General features: G+C 64.3%; 1 protein-coding gene across 2 annotated transcripts; it reads right to left on the reverse strand.

The window, feature by feature from the left end:
* Positions 1 to 4: 4 nt before the first annotated feature.
* ARHGAP45 (Rho GTPase activating protein 45) lies at positions 5 to 21372 on the reverse strand. Of its 2 annotated transcripts, XM_075524231.1 has the most exons (24): positions 21218 to 21372; positions 20388 to 20649; positions 17765 to 18095; positions 15887 to 16030; positions 14679 to 14763; positions 14118 to 14190; positions 13527 to 13605; positions 13002 to 13139; positions 12697 to 12761; positions 12042 to 12152; positions 11319 to 11399; positions 10892 to 11071; positions 10519 to 10656; positions 10026 to 10216; positions 9540 to 9700; positions 9033 to 9110; positions 8332 to 8433; positions 7787 to 7950; positions 6847 to 7035; positions 6335 to 6472; positions 4565 to 4803; positions 3977 to 4238; positions 3395 to 3497; positions 5 to 3204 (listed from the first exon to the last, which is right to left on the reverse strand). In XM_075524231.1, exons 2-24 carry the CDS (start codon positions 20475 to 20477, stop codon positions 2813 to 2815), a joined length of 3534 nt encoding a protein of 1177 aa, XP_075380346.1. In that variant the 5' UTR covers positions 20478 to 20649; positions 21218 to 21372; the 3' UTR covers positions 5 to 2812. The 2 variants fall into 2 exon arrangements, with proteins under 2 accessions (XP_075380346.1, XP_075380345.1); XM_075524230.1 differs by lacking the exons at positions 20388 to 20649; positions 21218 to 21372 and adding an exon at positions 19548 to 19706.
* Between the last annotated feature and the right edge of the window lie 687 nt (positions 21373 to 22059).

The raw sequence follows: 22059 nt of genomic DNA on the forward strand, positions 1-22059 counted from the left end.
GGTATTGTATTTCTCAGCCTCTCCCTGCACCAAAGGGCTTCTGGACTTTGCGAGTTCCCGTGTTTTTCATTCTGTTTAGAATTAACTTGCTGCTGAGGCTCTGATGGACTCCCCGTCAGGGCTGAGCCAAGAGCTGACCCTGCAGAACTCTGACCCAGCTGTCGTGTGCAGTTTTGATGCTGCAATTCAGACTTACCTCGTCGCTTACCTTATCTGTTCTACCCTCTGGCCCTTGTTTTCAGACCTTGGTGGTCAGATACTGCGATGGAGAGTTGCTTATCACCCCCCAGTCGCTTTCACTTTAATCTGATCCAGGTCTCTTGAGGGTTTTTGAACTTGTTTACTTGCTAGGAATACTTGGAGTACTTCCTTACAGCGCTCAGCCTCCCGCTGCCATGGGCGTGTGCATCTGGAAGACTCTGATCTCCAGGACAGGCACGGGTTGGAACACACTGATTTTATTTATTTTTTTGGAAGCATGTCAATCTGAACGCAGCGAAACGTAACGCAGCTTCGTACAGCAGTACAGGCATGTCATAACAAACACGCTTTACTTCTTCCACACCGAACTAATACACAAATAGAAGGGCGCCTGTTACCATGTGAAGCTCAAGCGTAGCTTTTGTCCCTTCCCTCACTCGCATTCACCTGTCATCCGTCCTCGCAAACACACGTGGTACCGCCCGTGGTAGCAGTGCTGGCAGCAAGAGAGGGCAGTCGGCCTCGTTCCTCTTGCTACCGTGGAAATGACCTGCTGGAAAAATCCAACCGTCTTGTCGAAGAGCTGCGGACAGAATGTCTCACAGGTATCTCCAGCTCTTCTTTGGCTCAGTTATAAACCATTTAGCTGTGAATTAACTTTGGGTTTGTGTACCTTTAACCTACTATGCTGAGATGCGTTTCCGATTAGTCTCGGAGAGCTCTGGGAACTGGAAAGCCCAGGCCCTCCCCTGTGCTGGAGACTGATCCTCTAAGGGGTCAAACGTCTGGGCGATGGCCCAGTTCTACAATAACGAGGTGCATGTAACCCTCCAAACGCTGCTCGGTGCATCTTCAGCTGGAACACCCCTCCGGCGTCACTCGCTTGGCTTCCTTGGCCGGAGATCTGCCTCTGCCTTCCCCCTCGCTGTCCCCTTGGATGCTCCTCAGACCTGGAGCGGTGAGGTCTGACGCGTGAGCGGACAGAGCGAGAGATGATCTGGTGTCCGGCATCCCGCTGAGGAAGGGTCTGGCTAATTATTAGAAAACAGCTTTGGGTTTGTGCAATTTCTTAGGAACCGTGGGCTGCGAGTTGCTTGTGTGCGAGGTGCCCTTGCGCATCTGTCCCCGACCGGGAGCTCTTGCTCTTTGCTCGTCATGCGTCCTCCCGGGCCGAGGGTCTAGTGGCACGCTCAGCGGTGACGGCAGGAACGCAGCCCAGGTACAAGCAGCGTAAGAGAAGGAAACAGCTTTCAGCTCTTTCAAAGCTTAAAATCTACTTGTTTCTCTATGCTTCAGTGCAGAAAAGTCTCGTAGCTTTAAAAAAAAACCTTTGGCTGGTCTTGTTTAACCCTTTAAGTTCCTTTGCCAGCAGAGGTAGTGGATTCATGTTGAAGGGTTATCTCTTTACAAAAAAAAAAAAAGCCTCTTACACTGGCAGGGGCTGTGACTCGACTCAGGCCGTGGCGGTCCTGAGGAGGAGGCATCTCCCCTTGGTGACCTGCTCTCTGCCCAGCTCCGTCCCGGGGCCAGCTGGAAGAGCAAAGGTGTAGTCCTGGACTTGCAGCGTAAGATTTTTGGAGGCCAAATATCTATCCAAAAAACCGCGGAGAGATCAGGCAATCGATGCTCAGGACCCTGCGGCCAGGAAGCCCTGTCCCCTGAGCTTGCTCACAGCCTGCGGGTTGCTCTTTGCGTGGCTCCTGCCAAGTAGAAAAATGCCCATAAATACAAGCAGCAATGCAAATCTTGTCAGCCGAGCCAGGAAGGGCACGTCGCTGGTTGAGCCCTGTGTTGCTGAGAAGTGCTGAGGCAGTAAATTCATCGCTGGACTTTGGGTGCCTGGTACAGCCAGTTATAAATGATAAATGCACCTTGCAGGGCCTGGCAAACGGTGCAGCCACGGCCCTAAAGGCGAGGCCGGCTCTGTGCAAGATGGTGCGGGTGGCTTTTACCCGGCTACGGCGAACCAGCGCTCCTCTGGCCGCGTCGTCCCTTCCCGGCGAGCTGTTCCCCAGGCCGGCAGAGCCAGCCTGCCCGTGCGGCGCCCGTGCCTTGCTGCAGCGCCCGTCTCCTGCCCGCTGTTGGGCAACTCTCCCTGTGTCACCTCCTGGCAGCCTCGTCTCCTCTTCCAGCCACAGCCAGCGAGGATGGTCAGATCCTTTGGCTCTTCCTATCTCGATTGCTGCAGTAGAGGCGTAGGATTAGGGAGCGCGGCAAAAATTAAGCCTGTGACCTGGCATGGGCACAGCAAAGCCCTGGGTTCCTTCCCAGTCCGGAACAACAAGCGAAGGGTCTGCCCTGCTTCAGCTCCTTCCCAAGAAACGCTTCGCGGGCTGCTGGGTTGAGCAGGGGCTCCCAGCACTCGAGGCGGACTGACCCGATTTTCCCCGTCGGGAGCCAAGGGGCTCAGGGGTTTTGTGTGAAAGCTCCAGCCACGAAACAGCGAGGCCTGGCCTGCAGCTGACACACCAAACCCCCCGAGCTGCCCGTGGCTCCGTGCTGTCCCTCCCCGCCCCTCAACGTCACAGCTTCGCGAGTCGCTGCACCGGGTAGTTTCTGGATTTTGCCCCTCTGCCCCATCCCAGCGTCCGCAGTATTTTTGTTCGGTGGCTTAGATAAACCGGGGCTGCTGCTCGCGGCTGTCTTGGCACCTGGCTGCCAGATGCCGGGCAGCGGCAGGCACGGATGTGTTGTTGGACTGGTTTGTGTTGTAGTCCGTGTGGGCAGCGGAAAGGCAGCTCTCGGGGTATTCTTCTGCATCGCTTTGCTCTTCTCCCGGGGGGCTGCAGCAGCGGGGAGCAGTGCCCTCCGCGTCCGACTGGCCCATGCTGCAGCTCCGGCTCCGCTGCCCCTCGCTCCCGTCGTCGCAGAACTGAGCTTCGTCTGTGCTGGTCTCGCTCTCCTGTTTCGTTAGCTGGGTTCGTGGGCTCCCATCCGCGGCGGCCAGCAACTCCCCGCTGTCCTCCAGCTCGGAGTCGGAGTCGACGGAGCGGTCGCCAGACTCTGCGGGACAGAGGGAGCTCTGTGCTGTGCTCTTGCCCAGCACCACGGCATCGGCAGGAGCTTTGTTCAGCAAACTTGTGGTCTTCAGGACAGGGGAAGGGCTTTGTGTCATTGGCACTAGTGCCATACCTCGTACCTCCCGAGAGACCTGTGCCCGCTGGGGAGGAGCCACCGGGTGCCTTTCACTTACCTGCGAATGAATCGGCGCCGTAATCCAAATTCCCCTTCTCTGAAGGCAGCTCTAGGTAGGGGCCGCTTCCAGGAGGAGCTGGGGGCTGGGAGCCTGCGTTGGCCTGCGAGGAAGAGGTACAGCGGTGAGGGCATGGAGGAGAAGAAAACTCTCATTCGCTGCGAAACGGTTCCAGAAATCTCATTGTTCACTGGAGAAATACCAACTTGTCCCGGTGTAAAAGCGCGCAGGCTCCATCCTCCCGCCCCCTGCCCGTCTCACCTACTGAGACTGTTCTTTGGGGCAGAAAATCACTCGCAAGTGGAGCGGGGACATGACGAAGCAAGGCGGGTTTCCTGAGAGAAAGGCAACAGCACGGGCCGGACCCGTACCGTCGTGTGGCACAGCAGGGACGGGGAACGTCGCTGGTGCGATGCGCAGGGCAGAGCACGAGGCCGGGGCAGCGTGCAGGAGAGGGGCGGGGGGTGTGAGGGCTGCAGGAGGGTCTGCCCCAGCTGATGGGCTCCAGGAGGCGAGCGCAGCCAGGCTGTCCTGGAGGGCTCCGCGTGCCCTAGGGGTGCTCCCTTCTCCAGGGACTCCTACCAGGTCGGAGCAGCTGGCTGCCTCCTCCGTGCTGTCTGTGGTGTATTTGCTGGAGTCGGCCAGCCCCGCGGTCTCCTTGTTCTCAAAGATGGTCGAATAGAAGATGATGAGTGCCTCGATGATGCGAGCTTGGTGGGGGTAATCAACCAGCGAGGACAAGGAAATAGTGGCATCCGTGGGCCTTGGGCGCATCAGCGTTGGCCCAAAGACGATGCCCAGGTTGCTTGAGGTCATCTTGTTGTCCTGTTCCACTTCCACGATCCTGGGGAGGAGGAGGAGGAGGAACTCGTGAGAGCAAGCAGGGAGAGGGGACGGGTGGACAGGCAGGGCTTGCCCAGCCTGCCGCATCCAGGCTGGAGGAGCTGCTGGGCTGGCAGCGCCGGCGTCCCCTCTCGTGGCACGCGCGAGCTTCGAGAGCGGCAGAGAAGTAGCTGCAGCCACAGATCTACCTCCCTGCTCCTGGGAAGGGCTGGGCTGTCCCCGCTGCCAGCGTGGGTCCGGTGGGGAGGCCGCACGGACCTTCCCGCTCCAGGGAAGAAAGGGAAGGTGCCCCGGCACCCGCACGGGCTCCGGACCTGCCCTTCTCACCTTCTCAGGTGCTGCAGGAGGTACTGCAGCGTGGCCATGTTCTCCCAGGGAAGCTCCTTCAGCAGCTCCTTCAGCTTCAGCACCAGGTTCACCACCACCTTGTCCGTGTCGGCCCCTTTGTCCACCAGCTCAGGGCCCCCTTTCCCGCTCTTGCTCTTGGCCTCGCCGCCCTGTAAGCTCTCCTTGGCCAGGCCCATCAGCTCGTTGTACATGCGGAAGGGCATAATGGGCTCCGGCAGCTGCAGGCAAGAAGAGGGGAGGTGGGTGCTGGGGAGCCGTGCCTCCCGGTCCCCGAGACCTAGCCCTGCCCGGTGCTGTTGAGCTGAGGAAACCCGGGGCCTTTCTACAGCAAGGAAACCTCCCCGGGGCGCGCAAAGCGTGCTATCCAGAAGGCAGCGTTTATTTATCCATCTCCTGAAGCGTGTAAATCCAGCCGCGTTTGTCCTAGCCAATTAGGACCTGCGAAGTTCAAGCAAAAAGCAGCGTTTGGTCAACGCGTGGGTGCTCTCCGCTGGATGGGTCCCTCCAGGTCAAGGTTAAGGGATTCTCTTTTTTCCCCAGCGAAGCCCTGGCCTGGGGTGGGCGCAGCAGCAGGTTCCCCAGCAGACGGGAGGTGTTAGGAAGAGGGCAGGAACGAGTTGGTCTGGGGGTGGAGAAGGCAGGATGTAATCGGCGTAGCCTGCAGCGAAGGTGGGGCTGCGGTTAGCTGGAAACTCTTGCTTTGAAGTTTGTATAAAGCAGCCAGAGCAGCGCGTTAACTAATTGGTGGTTTTGCACGGCTGGCGATGTTTTCAGGGTGGCTTAAACAGACGGCTTTGGGACAGGCCGCCTCTCGCAGCAGAGCAGGTTCCCTCCAGCCCGGCACTTTACAGAGGGACTTTAAACCCCTTTCTCTGCAGTGAGACCTTGGACTGTGGCTCAGGACTGGTCGCTTCCTCTCTTTCCGCTCTGCTTTTCTCCGGAGAAACCTCGGAGGCAACGCAGAGCCCTTCTCTCCTCTCTGCGCAGGGAACGCGGGGACGAGGCTCCCTCCTTGAGCTGAGCCCCGCTCGCGAGTTAACGCACGGGGCCCTTCTGCGGAGTTACCCCAGCCCTCCGAGGAAGGCAGCACTAAAGAGTTAAGCGGCGAGGCTGCAGCGCGAAGGAGAAGCTGCTTCCTCTCCTTCTGCCTTGTGGTGGCTGGTTGGAGGATGTGGGCGATGCCTTTGCACTGCCAGCTTTCGCTCGCGTATTGGCGTTGGCTGGGGGTGGAGAACTGCTGCGAGCAGGGCACGGCGCCCGGCTGAGCCCACCGCAGGGCGACCCGAGGGGCTCGGAGACGCGAGCTCGGCCCCGGCTCTGCCGTGCAGAGCGACCTTTGCTGGATCGCTTCCCTTTTCATCTGCCCGGTTCCCCAATCGCCAGGGGGAGGGAGGATTTGGTGCTTCTGCACGTTGTTTTTCTGGGGATGCGAACGCCGCTGCTGCGGCGGCGGAGCCGCGCGAAGCGATGGCGGGTGAGTTGTGCGAGGGCTCGCCGAGAGCAGGAAACCCGCGGTCAGGTCGGAGGAGGCGCAGCGTGAGCGCTCTTCCCCACTCGTGCACGGGGTCCCATCTCCACCGCTGATCCGCTCCCACCACCCACGCCGCCGTACACTTATTGAGCCCGGTTTGTGCAGAATTACTCCTGCCAGAGATGACTCGGTGAAGCCAGCTTCGGTTTGGGGAACTTGGTTCCTCTGGCCCCCTCTCCCCTGCCTCCCCCCAGCAGAAGGTGTCACCAGCACCTTACCTGTCTCAGGTAGAGCTTCAAGACGTTGCTGATATCATGAGGGGAGGCCTGGGACAGCTCCACCAGCTCTTTCCCATTCTCAAATGCCTGGCAAAGCTTCTCCACGCGGGTCTTGACGCCATTGACTCGGTAGATGCCCTGTAAAAGAGAGAAGAGTGGAGTTGAGGTGAGGAGAGATGCTTCTCTTCGTGTTTGCATGAGACAGGGAGCTTCTAGCTCCCACCCTCTCCTTTGGGGCTGGAAATCCCTCTCAGAAGTCGTTCTGGGACATCCCCTTCCAGCTCAGACGTTACTGTCATTTCTGTTTCGTAGGAAAGAGGGAGGCAAGAGAAGTGAGTTTCCAAGGTCAGAATTTGGGGTATCAGGGCCAAGTTTATCACCTGGGACTTTCTGGCTTCCTGCCTCTGCTAATCTGAAAAACGAGTCGTTGGTTTTCACACCAAGGCAGATCATTTCAAGAGAAGGCGGCTCAGCCAGCTTGGCTGAAGAAGAGGGAAGAGGGAGTGCGTCACCTTGGTTTTCAGTGCCCGCTTCTCAATCTCAGAAATGCACTTCTTGATGATGAAGGGGATGCCATCTGAGCTACTCTGAGAAGCCTTCGTGAAGTCTTGCCCGAAAAGCTGCAGCTTCCCTTGCAGTTTCTTGTGCCCGCACTGGATGGCCAAGGTTTCCAGGCACTTCTTGTGGCAGGCCAGGCAGCACTGGAAAACACAGGGAAACGCGTGGAGGTGGGAGGCAGCACCGTGGGGTAGGCAGAAGGGCAGCCACTGAGAGACCAGGCATCGCCCAGAGAACGAGGAGCTCGTCGAGCAGGACGGCAGACAGGAAAAACGCCGTTCTCGGAGACACCGCAGGACCAATGCGAAGCACGTGGACCCCTCCCCAAAGCGGCACGAGGCCGACGTTTTGAGCGGTGTGTTCCCGACAGCTGCCGTTGGTCAAGTCAGTGGGGATCACGTCTTCTGAACAGTGCGGCCAGCCTCGCCCTGCATGGGGTCAGCCCTCCTCAGCCCTGGGAACGACTGACCTGTCTCAGAGGGACAGACCCCAAGCCACGACGGAGCATGAACCAGGCCTAGAACCGGACAAAAAAGCAGCAGCAGCCGGGAACGTCTTCCTAAACCCAGGTTAGAGCTGCGCTAAGGTAGTCCTGCCCCAAAGTTCATGCTGGCACCTCTGCGTCCACAGGGAACTTAGACCTCCTGGCTGTGGTTACCCCCGTGGTTTGGACCACACACGTGTCAGGGCTCCTGGCTGGTTTCTACAGCAAACCTGTGACACCCAAGTGAGAAGCTGCACCGCAATATGCTGCTGCAGAGCGTGTGGCTCTCATCTGGGGACAGAGTGAACCGCAGGACCGTACGCAGGGAGCGGTGAGGTCACCCCGTTCATGGGACATATCCTCCATCTCTTCCACCCACTGAGCTCTCTTCCCACTTCTCCCAGCTTTACCTCCTCGCATTCTGCTCCCTGGAAGTAAACGTAGCTGTTGCACTCCCGACACTTGGAAGGGGCACGGAGCTTCCTCAGCCGATGAGTCTGGGCAGCCTTGGATAAGCCGACGTTTCGGAAGGGCCCTGTCGGAGCCGTCATCTCTGGTGTGATCCCATTGATGCCTACGAGCAGAACAAAAAGCAAGGCAGCTGCATCCTGGCTCCTGAGGAGGTACGGTGAAGCAAAGCTCGAGCAGAGGGGTCACTGTCACAGAGCAGACGACCAGCCGGATGCAGTAGTTCTTTAGCAACATTGCAAATAGCCCGTGCTCTGAGGTGGGCAGCCCCGGCTCATCTGTTCCCGCTGCTTTGAGCAGAGCTCAGCCCTTGCTAAGGGAAATGCTGTTGGGCTCCTCGTGGGGTCACCGTCAGGAACCCTCCCAGCAGTTGCTCAGTTTACCTTCAGAACTACTGAGTTTGGGAAAAGTCAACCTGCAGTTAGCTTTGCCATGGCGTGCGGGCGCGCAGCAGGAGCACCGCGTCACCTCCCGCGCCGTCACCTACTCTGCTCAAAGGGGCTGGCGTTCTCATCCTTCTCTTCCAGCTCTTCGCTGGAGGACATGGTGCCGTTGGAAGACAACCGCTGGAGTTTATGGCTGAATTCACCTGTCGAAAGAAAACCCACAAGCCAGTGAGGTTACTGGCAAAGTTGTCTCTCTTCTGAGTGCGCCCTGATGCTCGTGGCCGATTCCCACAGCAAGCAGTCGTGTGCCTTGTGCCGCTGGGGCAGCTCTCTGGAGAAGATGAGAAGCTGGGAGCTGGCAGGGGCTGTGCGTGCCCGTACATCCCATCCCATCCCATCCCTATCCCATCCCATCCCTATCCCTATCCCTATCCCTATCCCTATCCCTATCCCTATCCCTATCCCTATCCCATCCCATCCCAACCCATCCCCATTCCCATCCCATCCCATCCCATCCCATCCCATCCCCATCCCCTCCCATCCCCATCCCATCCTATCCCATCCCATCCCCATCCCATCCCCATCCCATCCCCTCCCATCCCATCCCATCCCATCCCATCCCATCCCATCCCCTCCCATCCTGTTGGAGACTGGGATCCGAGCAGTTATTTACAACACAGTGTTATTACAAGGCAGATAAAAAAGAGAAGCGACAGGCCTCGCCTAGCTCCGCCGCTCTGCTTTTAGGCTGACCGTATTAGAAGGGGAAGGACCGCCTGCCTGGGCTGTTTTCGGTATCTACCTGCGTTTGAATCCAGGCTGCTGTCAGCTTCGGTGCTGGAGGTTGGCCAGGATTTGTGGACCTGGTGTCCCCTCCCACCTGCAGAGGGAAACACACGGTCCATTTGAGATGGCTTCCTGCGTTGAGGACAGAAACACGGGAGAAGAGCCTAGACGCTTGGAGACACTTAAATCACTGAAGGAAGCCGCTTGGTTTCCTGTTGAGAGGCTGCTGAAGGGGCTGCGATGCCTTCAGTAACACATCCAGCGAGGGAAAGAAGAGATGGGAAGATGGAGCATGGTCTGTTAGGTAGCACTAGCGAAAGCAAAAAGCCCCCACGGAGCCGATTTTGCGTCCTTCGGGAAATTCAGCTTGCGAGGCTTCCAGCCTGTCCTACTGCTGCGAAGAGAAGCCCCGCCTGGGTACCCACGGAGCTCCTGCTTTGCCCCTGACCAGGGGGAGGACGCAGCCTGCTGCGAGCGGCGCCGTGGGGACGGCGACGCGGAGGCTCCTCCGCTGCGGGCTCACCTCTCCGCTCAGCCGCCGCAGCCCTGCTTTGCTGCTCCTTGGCTCCTGCCCCTCCTTCCGAGACGGTCCCGTCCTTGGGCAGCCCGGCCCCGTCAGAGCCAGCACTCGTTGAGAAGTCATTGGCATTGAAGCTGCCTTTCCGCGTCCGAGTAAAGGGGGACCTGGCGGGCAGAAAGAAGGAGAAAAGGGAACATCCAAGTGGATGAGAAGGAAGGACGCTTGAAAACCTTATTCACGGCTGCTATCCACCTGTCCTGGGATTTACAGGCCCCTGTCTCGGGTACCAGACAGCCCGTCCCATCCATCGGAGGATGTGAGGGGAATTCCCCGCTGCTCCAGCCCCGGCTTTCCCAGCAGGAGCTGCCTTCGGGCACACCGAAAGCGTGCTGGTTTCTGCAGGGGAGCGCAGTGCCAGCCCAGGGAAGGGTGCCAGCGACCGAGAAGATGAGTGTAAACCAGCAGTGACTTTCCCCTCTCCTTTCCTACCAGGCGTTGTGCGAGACGTAGGGCTCAAAGTCGTACTGGATGTCAGGTTCGTCTCCTCGCTGCAGCTGCTTGACGTGAGAGGCGTATTGCTGCCCGGGGTCGTAGAGCTTGCTGCTCTCGCACAGTGTCTGGAAGTTGACGGGCAGTGGAGCCGTCTGCATGTGCATGATCTGGTAGAAGGAGATCGTGGCCTGAAAATAACGTAGAGAAAATCAGACGTGAGCTTTGTGAGGTGACATACACGGAAGAGAGAGACAAGGAGCTCCAGGTTAGATGGGAAATCAGGAGCACAGAGCGCTGCTTGGTCTGCAGCCTTGAGCCTTGGCTTTTCAGAGCACAAGGGAGTGAAGAGAGCTCTACATCCACCTGGACCCCATCTGAAACAGGAGCAGCTAAGCCAGGTCTGCTGGGGAGGCAGCTCTGAACCTCTCCTGAGCAGGGTACGGCCACCCCCTGCCCTGGGGACCGTCCCAAGCGAGCAAGCCCCGCTCACCGTCTTGATGACCTGGTCACTCTGTTTGATCACTTCGTGGATCTGCCGCAAGGAGTTCACCTTGGTATCCTCCAGCTCCTGCTTCTGGGTATTTGCATCGGCAACACAGGTCCGATACGTGGCCATCGCCTCTTCTGCCTGAGAGTTGGGAGAGCAGGAGATGGGAACAGTGCCTAGGTGAGGAGAACGAGGAGAGCAGCTCTCCGCACTTGGACCCCGTTCCTCCGGGCATTCCTGCGCCGTGTCCGAGGATCCGCAGGAGCTCAGTTCGGGCCACTCGGCTCAGGGCCGGCCCTGTACTAGGACAGCGAGGAGCGAGGAGGTTCTTGCCAGGCAGACGCTCAGCCAGAGTCCAGAGCTCTCCTGTTCCTACCTTGTTCTTGGCTTCCTCTTCCAGCCGCCTCTTCTTGTCCAGGGTTTTGGTGGTGATGCTGCTGGTGGTGTTCTGCTGCTCCTCTTCCGCTTTCACTGCCATGTACTTGGCCTTGTCGTGCTCCTCGCTGCGCTGCATGTATATCTGCTTGGCCTTGCGCAGGTTGACCTCCGCCTCTTGCTGCCAGGGAAAACAGTGACCCCGGGTGAGGGCCGAACTCTGCGAGGGGGTCGTTGTCCCCTGCGAGCTCCCAGGGCTCCTTCCCTGGCCCCTGCGCCCCGTGTTTCTCCGGCGTCCCCCAGCTCAGCAGAGGCTGCTGGAGAGGGGCGAGGAGTCCAGCATCCTCGGAGGGGAGCGCGTCCCGGGGGTGCTCCAGCCTGGCCCCGGGGAGCGCAAACCCAGCCCGTGCCGCGTGGCCGTTACTCACCAGTTTCCTCTGCGCCCGGTGCCACTGCTCCTTGATCTCCTTCCTCCGTTTCTCATGTTCAAGGCGTCTCACTGTTAGCGGCTGAATCGGGAGGGAGAAACAACCCCCACGGTGGTCTGAGCTGAACGCTTGCCGCTCTTCCCTTTGCAAAAGGCTTTGCAAGGAGAAGTTCCCTGCGGCGGTTGTTATCATTCCCCGGCGCGTCTGGGCTCGGTTACAGGGCGGGTTTGTGTCATGGACAAAAATCTGCAGCCTGGGAAGTGCCAGATGCAGTTTCCCTCCAGACCGAGCTGAGCAAGAGCCACCCTCTGCAAGGACAGGACATCAGTTCCCTCCCCGGCAGCAGCTCCGGAGAGCGGCTGTCCCTGGGAGAGGGGTGGTCTGTGCCGGAGGGGGAACACGGGAACGCAGAGAGGCCTCGGACGAGGTGGAGCTCGATAAGGAGGTGCCGTTTGATTTGCCAGGCTTGGGGGCTTTCTCCTAGATGCTGTATCTAACCCCTCGAAGGACCCGGCATCTGGCTGAGAGCTTGGGCTCATCGATCCGCTGAGGCCAGAGCAAAGCCAGGGAATGCCGAGCCCGAGCGGTGGCTGAGCCGAGCAGCAACTGGATTCCAGTTTCTGAAAGAGCTGCCTGTGGCCGAAGGACTAAGGAGGCCACCAGCCTCCCTCGCTGCCCAGCCGCCGGGGAAGACCCTTGCGAGATGGCCTTTCATCCCCTCACCTGGAGGAAGGTTTGGTGCTGCAGGGTGTTGGCAGCCTGCAGAACCGACGTCCCGTGCTCCATGTCCTGCTCCAGGGCCAGCAGGTAGATGGACAGGAAAGGCATGTTGGTCTGAGAAACGAGAAAACGCATGACGCCGAGCCCCAGCACCGCAGCGTGAACCAAAGGAGACGCATCCTCCGGTGCCGCGCTCAGGGAAGAAGAGCGAGGGGCTCGGCTTGGCTGCCCGCTACTGGCAAAAGCCCTGTCCTGGACCGAGACAGCGTGGTCACAGGCTGCCAAGGGGCTGCTTGGAGGGAGGCCGGAGGGGGCTGGAAGGGCCCCGTGGCGTCGCCTGCCCGGCGCCTGGGCTGGAGAGCAGGGGCTGGGGCACATCTGGCGCGTGAGCCTCGCCGGGCTCTCCCTGCTGGCACGGCCGGCAGGGCCGGGGCACAAGTACTGGCTACCGATGGAGGAGCTTTTGCAGGGTCTCAGCATTATCCTTTGCTTTGGCTTGGATGCGTGAATTTTGCCACGCAAAGAGCTTTGGAGAACTGCACGCTTGTTCTCCTGGGCAAAAAGCTGGGTCGCACAAAACAAGCTCTCCAGGGCTGCTTGCTCCTGACACAGCCCGACAGCCTGGACACCGGGTGGCTTTGGGGACATGTGGGCTTACCTCCTGACTGATGGTCTGCTTGCAGCTGTTTGCCATCTTCTGAAGCCCTTTGGCAAACTCCATCTCTGGAAGAAAAAGGTTGGAAGTGAAAAGACGTACGAGACACCAGGATTTCCCTGCGGATCGGGTTCCTTTTGAAAAATAAATCAAGAACTTCAGGAATAAAGTTCACCGCTGCCCTTGCAATGCCTGACTCCCTCAGCCTCGTGCACGTGATCGTAGAGGACCTCGACCTGTTCTGACGCTGCTCCGAGGAGTTCAGCCCCGCTCCGGAGAGGACCCACCCGCCGTCCGCCCCGGCTCACCCAGCGTGGTCCTTTTCTCCAGGTAGCCCATGAGGTCCTTCATGTACTTGGAGATGTTTTTGGCGTACTGGAGGGCAGCATCTACCCCCCCCTCGCAGCGCTGCAGCGTCACGTCCACTTCCTCGGCAGGAGGACGGCCTGCGGTGGGACGAGGTGGGGGGAGAAAGAGGAGAGAGACACTGAACGTGCTGCTGCCGCTGTGTTCACTGACCCGCTCCCTCCAAATGCCTCCGAGTTCCCAGGAGCACTGGAACAGCCGGGAAAACCCCAGGACCGCCTGGCTGCCCCCGCAAGCTCCGTGAGCTTTCAGCGCAGACCTCCCCGTATCCGCGCCGGCATCGTGCTGTGCTGGTGTCCTGCCGGCTCCCGGTGCCAGCAGCAGCTCCGCTGCCTTTTCTCGGCCGAGGAGCCCTGTGCGGCTCAGAACCGCGGCAGCGATGGGGAAGACGCCGGTTCCCGCCGGCCGGTCTGCTCAGCCACGTACCCCACCACCCCGAACCCTGCACCCAGCGTCTGCCTGCTTACCCGCGTCATAGCTCTCCACGCCCGAAGGCATGCCGTCTCCTCCGGGCCCGGGGATCCCCCCATAGAGGCTCTCCATAGTCTGTGGGAATTGGGAAAGAAAAGGGACTGATCAGAGAAGAGGAAGGGGGGTAGTTGGAGGGGCTGGCGGGTAGAGGGGAGGCAGAAACCCGGCGCTGCTGGAGCCTTTCTGCTGTTGCTGGAAGTCTCCCGTGCCCAGCCCGTGGCCCTACAGGAAGGCCGTGAGCTAACGGGAACATCGCCGGAGAAATACCTTGCTCTGCGCACACACTAGGCCAGGGCAGAGCTAAGGAGAGCAACCACAGCCCTGTTTTCTGCCTCTGTTGACAGAGCTGCTCCATCCCTTCCCGAGCCACCTTGCCCTTTGGATCGAGCTGCCAAGTGGCTTTTCCCCTCCTTGGGATGGCGGCGAGGACAGGAGCAAGCAGGCAAAGGCTACGCGCAGCTCCGATGGGCTTGGAGGCGAGCTGGGAATCCCACGTCTGGGGCTGGGGGCTTCAGCCCCTTCCCGAGCCGGGTCTGAGCGCCCCGGCACATCCCGAGACCCGCGCGACGGGAGCGGGCATCACCCACCTGGTTCTGGTCGCTGGGTGGGATGGAGAGGATGGTGCTGCTGTCCACCTCCCCCATGAGGAACTCGGACACGCTGTGACGAGAGGAATACGACTGGGCTCAGCAGAAGGAGGACGGGCAGTGACAAGCAGGGCTGTCACCCAGCAGCACCCCACCCACATCCGAGGGACCGGGCGAGGGCCAGGGCAGCCGGGGCTGCGGTACGGGTTTCAGTGGGGATCAGCTCAGCTCCACGTGACGTGCTCTCGGTAATTCAGGTGGAGGAGCAGAGCTTGGCCCAGCACTGAAGAGGGGCCGGGAGATGGAGCCTACGGGCTCGAGCAGGCTTTGGGGTCCCTCCTCGGTGCCGGAGGCATTGCTGGTGCGAGCGGCAGGAGGAGTGAACCTGCCCTCCCCGCGGGGTCTCTGCGGTCCCCAAACCACCCCCCAAACCAGCCGCCGCTGTGGGGCTGTGCGTGGGCGAGGGGACGGGGAGGAGGGTGGAGACGTGTCCTGGCTGGCAGGGGCCACGGGGCCCGCCGGGGACCTTCTCCGGGGGACGGCTGGCCAAAAGTCCCTTACGTGCTGCTGAAGGACACTGCGATGGTCTCCACGGCCTTCTCGAACTCCCGCTTGTCCGTCTCATTGTTGGATTCGTAATGGAAACCTGGAAACGAGGAGACGCGGAAGCCCCGTCACCACGAGCGCCTGTCCCTGCCTCAGCCGGGAGAAGGACCTGCGGGCTCCGGCCGGCTCAGGGGCTGGGTCAGGCTCGGGGGAGCAGCGGGGAGGAGAGGACTGTCCCTGTGCATGACAGGCGTTCTCTAGGGCAGCACAGCGTCTCTGCTCCCCTGTTTCTCCCGGGACTGACTTCCCGGCCAGCATCGCTTGGCTCACGTTTCTCTTCGCTCCCATTTCCCAGGCTGCTGGAAAAGCGCCGCTGACCGCGGAGCTGTTCCACCGCCTCCACTGGCCTACGGCACCTCCAGAGCCCCCTGCCCCGAGGCGGGACGGCTTCCTCCCACAGGGCTCTCGCCCACGGCCGAAAGAGGAACTGCCGGCGGCAGTGGGAACCGGTGCAGACGGCGCTTGGCAGACGCCCAGGCCAAGGGACGCTCGCGGCGCCTTCGCCTGCGGCCAGGGCTTCTGGGCAGACCCTGGTGCCTTTCGGGTCGGCTCCTCTGGGGTGCCGGGGCCGGCGACCTGAGCCCCCCTGCTGCGGTGAGGGGCTGGGATCTGCTCCCGCCCCTCTGTCCGGGGACGTGGGCAGCCTGAACTCGCTCCGTCCCGGCCCCGCGTGGGGCCAGCCCCACAGCAGACCTCCTGCCACCCGCCACAAGGCTTCCTGTCCCCTCGCGGTTGCTGCTCGGTGTCCAGGAAGCGGCACGGTGACGCAAAATGTTGTGCTCTGCCTGCGGTTAGCGCAGCCGTCCCCCTCCCCGCTGGTGTAACCGTGGGCAGGAGGTGGTGCCCCGGCCAGGATCTGGGCTCCACAGACCCCGCTCTTGTAAACACGAGGTGCTGCCAGGAGCAGGATCCGCTTATTTAAGTGTTTTTCCTGCGGTCGTGCTTGGAAAACCCCAGGCAGGGATCAGGGCTCTGTCATTTCTGACGCTACGTTGTCCTTGAAACTAAAACACGGCAAGCAGGCAGCTGATGCCTTCACCCCCTCTGCCTGCCCGCGGGGCAGCTCCGCTCCCGGCAGCCCTGCCACGGGCTCCCCGGGCCCTGCACATCCCGGCACGGGGCAGGAGGGGAGCGGGACAGAGCTCCCGGCCCCGTCATCTCACCCTTGACTTTGGAGATGAGGGTCCCGGCGGCCGTCAGGGTCTCCAGGGTGTTGAGCAGCGGGTACTTGTTGATGACCTGGCGCAGGATGCGGAGGGTTTCGCCCAGGCACTCGTGGGCCAGCGGCCGCTGGGGCTCCTTGGGGTCTGCAAGAGAGGGGGGCTGAAACACTGCCCCGCGTCCCTGCCCCGCGTCCCTGCCCCGCGTCCCTGCCCTCCGGAGCCTCCCATCCACCCCCTGCCAGCCACGTCCTGGGCAGGGTCCCGCCAGGCTCCCAGACCGTGCAGCCCATCCCCTTGGCTTTGGGGCTCCCCGGGACTGGCACGGCCATGTCCCGCTTGTCCAGCACCTCCCCAGCCCGCCCCTTCCACCCCCGCCGTGGCGAAGCCAGCCGGCGTGTCCCCTGCCCGGTGCCGCAGCGGGCCTGGGGCAGCCCGACCTCTTAGGCATTTTTTCCTCAGTAGTAACTTTTTCCCTTGAAAGCGGTTTGGGAATTTCCTCCTCGTTTCCTTCCCTTCCTCCCCACCGGACGGGCACTCCCAGCCGCCGGGAGGGATGCGGCAGGTCTGTCCCGCCGCCGTGCCCCAGCCAGCCAGGCTCGCCGCGTCCCGCGGGGCCCTTTCCCGGGAACCGTCCCCTCCACGGGCTCCAGCTGCCAGCCCGGGGGTCTGGCCCGGCTCCCCGCCGGCACGGTGCCGGGGCTGGGGCTTGGGCTGGGCACGGGCAGCCTTGTCAGGGGGTGAGGAGCCTGCCGTAGGGAAGCGCTGGGATGGCAGACTGGCACCGGCCGCCCGGCCGGGCAAACCCCCCCTCCCCGTCGCAGCCCCCAGCTCGGGGTCGGGAAGGGGTTTCCTCCATTTCCTCTCCCATTTCCAGTCCCCTTCCGGAGTGGGAAGTGGGGAGACCAACGGGGCTGGGGATGGGGCTGGATGGGTGCAGGGGAGAGCCGGACTCTCCAAAATCACGGCTGCGTCCCGCAGGTCAGCCCCAACCTCTCCCCGTCTCTTTGGCGGCTTGGGGACGGCACCGTCCCGGCTGTCCCAAACCGGGTCCAGCAAAACCGCGGCCCCCAAGCAGGGACGGCAGCGGGACGGTCACCGTCCGGCTCAGGGATGTTTCCTCCCCGCCCTGCCGTGCCCAAACCTTCGCAGGGACCTGGAGGCATCGCCCTCCCGGCTGCCGTCCCACCGCCCCCCCGGCAGCGCAGCCCCCAGCCGTGTTCCCGCTGGCCCAGCCGTGGATCCGGCCGCCGGGGCCGTTGGCCGCAGTGCCCCGGGCTGGGCGCTGCCGTTTTCCATGGCAAGTGGGGATGCGTCAACATGTTTGCAAAGCCAGCGACGAAAACACGGTGTCATGTGACCCCCCCCTCCGCAGCCCCACCTCGCCGCGGGGACCACAAGACCGCCGTCCTCGGGCAGGGACACCCACGCGTGGCCCCACGGCCCACCCAGCCCCGCGCCCGCGCCAGGGCGCCGGCCCCATGCCGCCGGCCGCCCCGGTGAGGCTGGTCCGGCAGCGCAGGGGCCGGGGGGCCGTGCCTGGTGCCCTGCGGGGCTGCGGGGGCCCTGGCAGGCAGCTGGCACCGCCGCGCTGTAAACAGGAAAGCGGGCGGATGAAAATAGCTCGCAGGCAGGAAGCCGCGTTATCCTGGCTCCGAGCTCCCGGCAGCCACCCGCCGCCTTCTGCCCGTGGCTGCTGCGGCTCTGCAGGGCCCCCCGGGGGTCCCGTTCCCCTCCCGGGCCGGGCAGAGACCCCCACCCGCGGGCCCGGTCCGTTCCCGGGGAGGGGATGCTCCCGTGCCGTCCCCGCGGCAGCGGGTGGTTTGGAGCTGCGTGGGCAGCACCGGGGCTCGCGGGGGCCGGGGGCATCCCGGCACTCACCGTCGCGCAGCACCACGTCCCGCAGGTTCTCCAGGGCGTCGGCGAAGCGGGCCACGTCCGTCAGCAGCTGGGAGATGTCCTCCGTGTCGATGAAGGGGCCCTCCCCGCCGTCCATGGGGCTGTAGGACATGGGCGTCTTGTGGCCCTTGGGCACGGGCCTGGGGCCCGCCGGGGTGAGGGGGAAGCCGGCGGCGCTGGCATGGCGGCTGAGGCTGGTGGGGCGCTTGAGGGTACCCACGGCGCTGGGGCTGGTGCTGAGCTTGGAGCTGGCGGGGGGCAGCTCCCCCGGGCCGGAGCCGGGCGCCTCCAGGCAGTCCTTGCGGGAGAGCTCCTGGGGAGCAGGGATGAGCGTGAGGCCCCGGCGGGCACGGCCGGTGCCACGGGGCACGGCCGGGACCCCGGCTCGGGCAGGGAGAGGGCAGCACCCCGGGACCCCCCATGCCACCAGCCTGGAGGGACGGGCTGTTGTCTGAGGGGGGGGTGCCAGACCCTGCAGCCGCGCGGCGCCTCGGTTTCCCCAGGCTGGTATCCCGGCAGAGCCTGGGGGCGATCCCGCCCGGCCGCGGCGTGGGGATGAGGCGTAGCCCTCCCCGGCGTCTCCAGACCTTTGGGGATCTCGGGGCGGGGGGGACAGTCTCAGGGCCCCGCAGGGCGAAGGCAGCGACTCCGCCAGTGAGAAAACAACAGCGGAGCAGCAGCTGGCAGGGTTTGGGCGCTCGCCCGGCCAGGGCCACCGTCCCCACCGTCCCCACCGTCCCCACCGTCCCCACCGTCCCCACCGTCCCCACCGGGCCGCAGGCAGCCCCCGGCAGCTGGCATTGCCCAAGGCTCCCGGGCCCCCGGCGAATTCACCGCTCCCAGCACGGGGGTTTCACAAGCAACGTCGGCTCTGAAACCACAGGCCAGGAGCCGGCCCGGCCCCCCCGTCTGCCCGCTTGCCCCGTGGCCCCAGCTGGCCCCCGCCAGCCCCTGCGGGTCCGGGTTTGTCCCGGGGAGCACCCGATGACCATGTGGGTGACACTGCCTTGTCCCCACCAGCACCCACCGCGCTGCAGCTCCCCATCCCCGGGGGGCTTTGGGGACCCTGGCACGGCCAAACGGCAGCAGGATCCGGCCCCACACGTCCCTTCCTCTTTTTCGCCCTGTCCCGTCCCCAGGTCGGGCACAGCCCCTGCCCTGCCAGGGATGGGGCAGGGACGGGGACACCTCCCAGGCCGCTATCTGGAGACTTTGCAGATATTTTACGGACGGAGGGGCCCCCCAATTTCTAGGGGTAAAATTGCCCTGAGGGAGGGGCTGGTACTGGCACCTTCCGGGGCCGTGCACCACGCAGGGGCCACGCGCCCAGCGAGGGTCCTCACGGCACAAGGAGGGGACCCGCGGCCAGCCTCGTCCCTCCAGCAGCTCCTGTCGTGACCCGCAGGCACCCAGGTGTGACACGAGCGTGCTGGGTCTCAGCATCCCCAGCCGGGCGCCGCCGGCTCGGCGGGGCCGGAAGCCGTGTTTGGTACCGACGGGGCGGACACGGGGCGCCTTCCCCTCACGAGCGACCCGGCCGGGAGCACGAGGCTGCCGCGGGCGAGAGCGAACCGGGGCAGCTCAGCCCCACGCTGCCCCCGGGGTTGCCCCAGCCGCGGGGCTGCAAGGGGCGGCTGCCCAAAGGCCCCCACCCCAAAATGGCTGGGGCCATTTGAAAACCTGTCCCCGTCCCCTCCCGGTGCGCAGCAGCCCCGGAGACCCCGGTCCCTCCCCGCCGGCGCCCGCGGGGTGCACCCGGCCGTACCGTCAGCCACACGGCAGGCGCGTGGGGCAGCGAGTCCAGGGAGGGTTTGGGCGAGTGGGCTTTACCCGTCCTGCGGCGCTCTGCCGAGCAGGGGCTGTAGCTGTTCTTCCCAGCCGTCCGGCCCAGCATCCCTCCGTCCGCCACCCATAGGGGCTCTCCCGGGGGAGTCGGGGAGGGGGGTGGGGACGGGGACAGGGATGGTGGGTGCCCCTTGCTAGAGAGCTGCGGGCGGGCTCTCGGGCCCCATCGGCCCCATCTTGCCAGCCCCGTCTCGCCCCACGCTCTGCGGGCTGGGGCGCGGGCGCAGCGCAGGCGCGGGGCGGGCAGTGCCGGGGTGCGCAGAGGAGCCCCCGCCACCAGCCAGCCCCGCGGAGGCGAGGCGCTTCCTCCCGCACCCCTCCGGCACCGGGGGGTGCCCGCAAGTAAATAAATACACGGCAGAGCCAAGGCACCGGGGCTGCCCCCGAGCCCGGGCGTCCCCCCGCTCCCGCCCCTGTCCCCTGGGCGGTTTGGGGGTTTCTCTGCCCTCCCCAAACCCTCGGCCACAGCCCTCACTGCCGGGCTCCCCTGCCCTTGGCCACAGCCCCCCATTTCCTCCCGGGCTCCACTCGCCCTCCTCGCCCAGGCTGCTGCTCCGTCCCCTTCATCTGGGGCAAAATCTCCCCCCCCAGGCCCAGTGAGCAGGGTCCTTCCTCAGCTCCCTCCTCCTCCTCCTCGCAGACCCCCTGGCCATACCCAGGTCCCCCTTCCCACCCCGCGGCTCTTCCCAGCAGCTCCGTGGCCCCGTGGCCCCGTGGCCCCGTGGCCCCTGCCCCGCTGGGGGGGACGTGGGACACTCACCGGCAGGGTCTGCGGGATGGGGCTGCCCGCCCGGCTCTTCTTGGAGATGGAGGGGGTTTTCATCAACTCCCGCTTCTTCCGGGAGAACATGGTTCCCGGGGGTGGCCAAGCCCCTGCCCTCGGTGGCCTCTCGCTCGGCGTGGCCGCGGTGCCTGGCTGCCAGCGCCGCGCTCCTCACCGTGCCGGCCACATTCGCCGGGGCCAACTGTCAGGAGGGCGCGTGTGACGCCGCCTTATTTCCTCATCGGCTTCGCAGGCGAACCTGAAACAGGAAAAGCCAAATGCACACCCAGGGCGCGAGGCCGGGGGGAAGGGGGACCCCGGCTGCCCCTCGGGGGGCTCGGGCCTGTTCTCCAGCCTGGCAGGAGGCGGCAGAGAAGAGGCCATTGCTCTCGGGGGCGGGGGGCTCGCGGTGGCCGTTTGCGGGGGGGGGGGGGGTTGGTGCTGCACCCCACGGCTGCACGGAGGAGTCCGGGGGACAGAGAGCCCCACGCTGTGGGACCGGGGCTGACCCCCATGGGACCCCAGGCCTCTGTGGGGTTCTCCCCTGTTTTTGGGGGTGTCTGTCAGTCCAGGGAAGACGAGCCCCGTCCCGCGGGGCATTGCTGGAGGCCCCGGGTGCGGGGGCGCGTGGGATGCAGGGCTCCGGGCTCCCACCCGTGGGATGCTCCCGGCTCTGCCTCCCCCGTGGGCTCTGGCGGTGCCAGGACGGCCCGGCCCCAGCGGCCCCCCCGGGGTCACTGCCTGCCCCTGCCCCTGCCCCTGCCCCTGCCCCCGGCCCCCGCCAGCCTGCAGCCTCTGTGCACCCACGGCCCCCACCCGTGACTCACCCACCCACGGGGTAACGCAGCCCCACAGCGGTCTGTTCACCGGCAGGAGCACCCAGCCAGGCGGCGGATAAACCCCGGGAGAGGGACGGGACGGGACGGGACGGGACGGGACGGGGCGGGCCCCCCCGGGGTGCCGCTCCCGCAGCGTGGGGACCCCGGGCGGGTCCTGCCCCGGCCGCTGCCCACCGGGCTGCTCGGGGCGGCTGCCGCCCCCGCGGGCGGCCAAGGGGGGGAAGCCCGCTTGGGCCCCGGGACCCCCCCGCGGGGCCGCGCTGCCGGCCGGGCCGGGGCCGCCTCTCGTGGGCCATCTGCCGGCCGCGGGGCGGGGAGCGGCCGGGCCGGGACCCGGACCCGGACCCGGACCCGGACCCGGGCCGGACCCGGCGGCTCCCGGGGGTCGGGGCGCGGGACGAGCTCGTGGGGTGTGCGTGGGGGTGTATGCGGGGGGGGGGGTAGGTAGAGGTGCGGGGGGGGTGCGCGTACGCGTGCCCCGCCTGTGCGCGTGGCCGTGGGTGCGCGCGCGCGTGTGCGTGAGCGCGCGTGTGCAGGGGAGTGCCCGTGGGTCGGGGGGTGCGTGTGTGCGTGTCCGTCCAGGGATGCGCCCGTGGGTCGGTGGTGGGCACATCTGTGCATGCGCGTCTGTAGGTGCCCGTCTATAGGGGTGCGCGTGTGGGTGCGTGTGCCCACGCGTGCCCGGGACGGCTCCAGCCCCGGCCCCGGCCCCGGCCCCCGCGGGCTGCCGGTGCCCCCCGGGTCCCCCCGGGTCCCCCCGGTCCCGGTGTCGGGGTGCGGGGCCCCCCCGCGATCCGGCCGCTCCTGCCCTTATTTGGGCATTTCGGCCC

This window comes from Mycteria americana, chromosome 24 (assembly GCF_035582795.1).
Source record: "Mycteria americana isolate JAX WOST 10 ecotype Jacksonville Zoo and Gardens chromosome 24, USCA_MyAme_1.0, whole genome shotgun sequence".
In the NCBI taxonomy this organism is placed as follows: Eukaryota; Metazoa; Chordata; class Aves; order Ciconiiformes; family Ciconiidae; genus Mycteria; species Mycteria americana.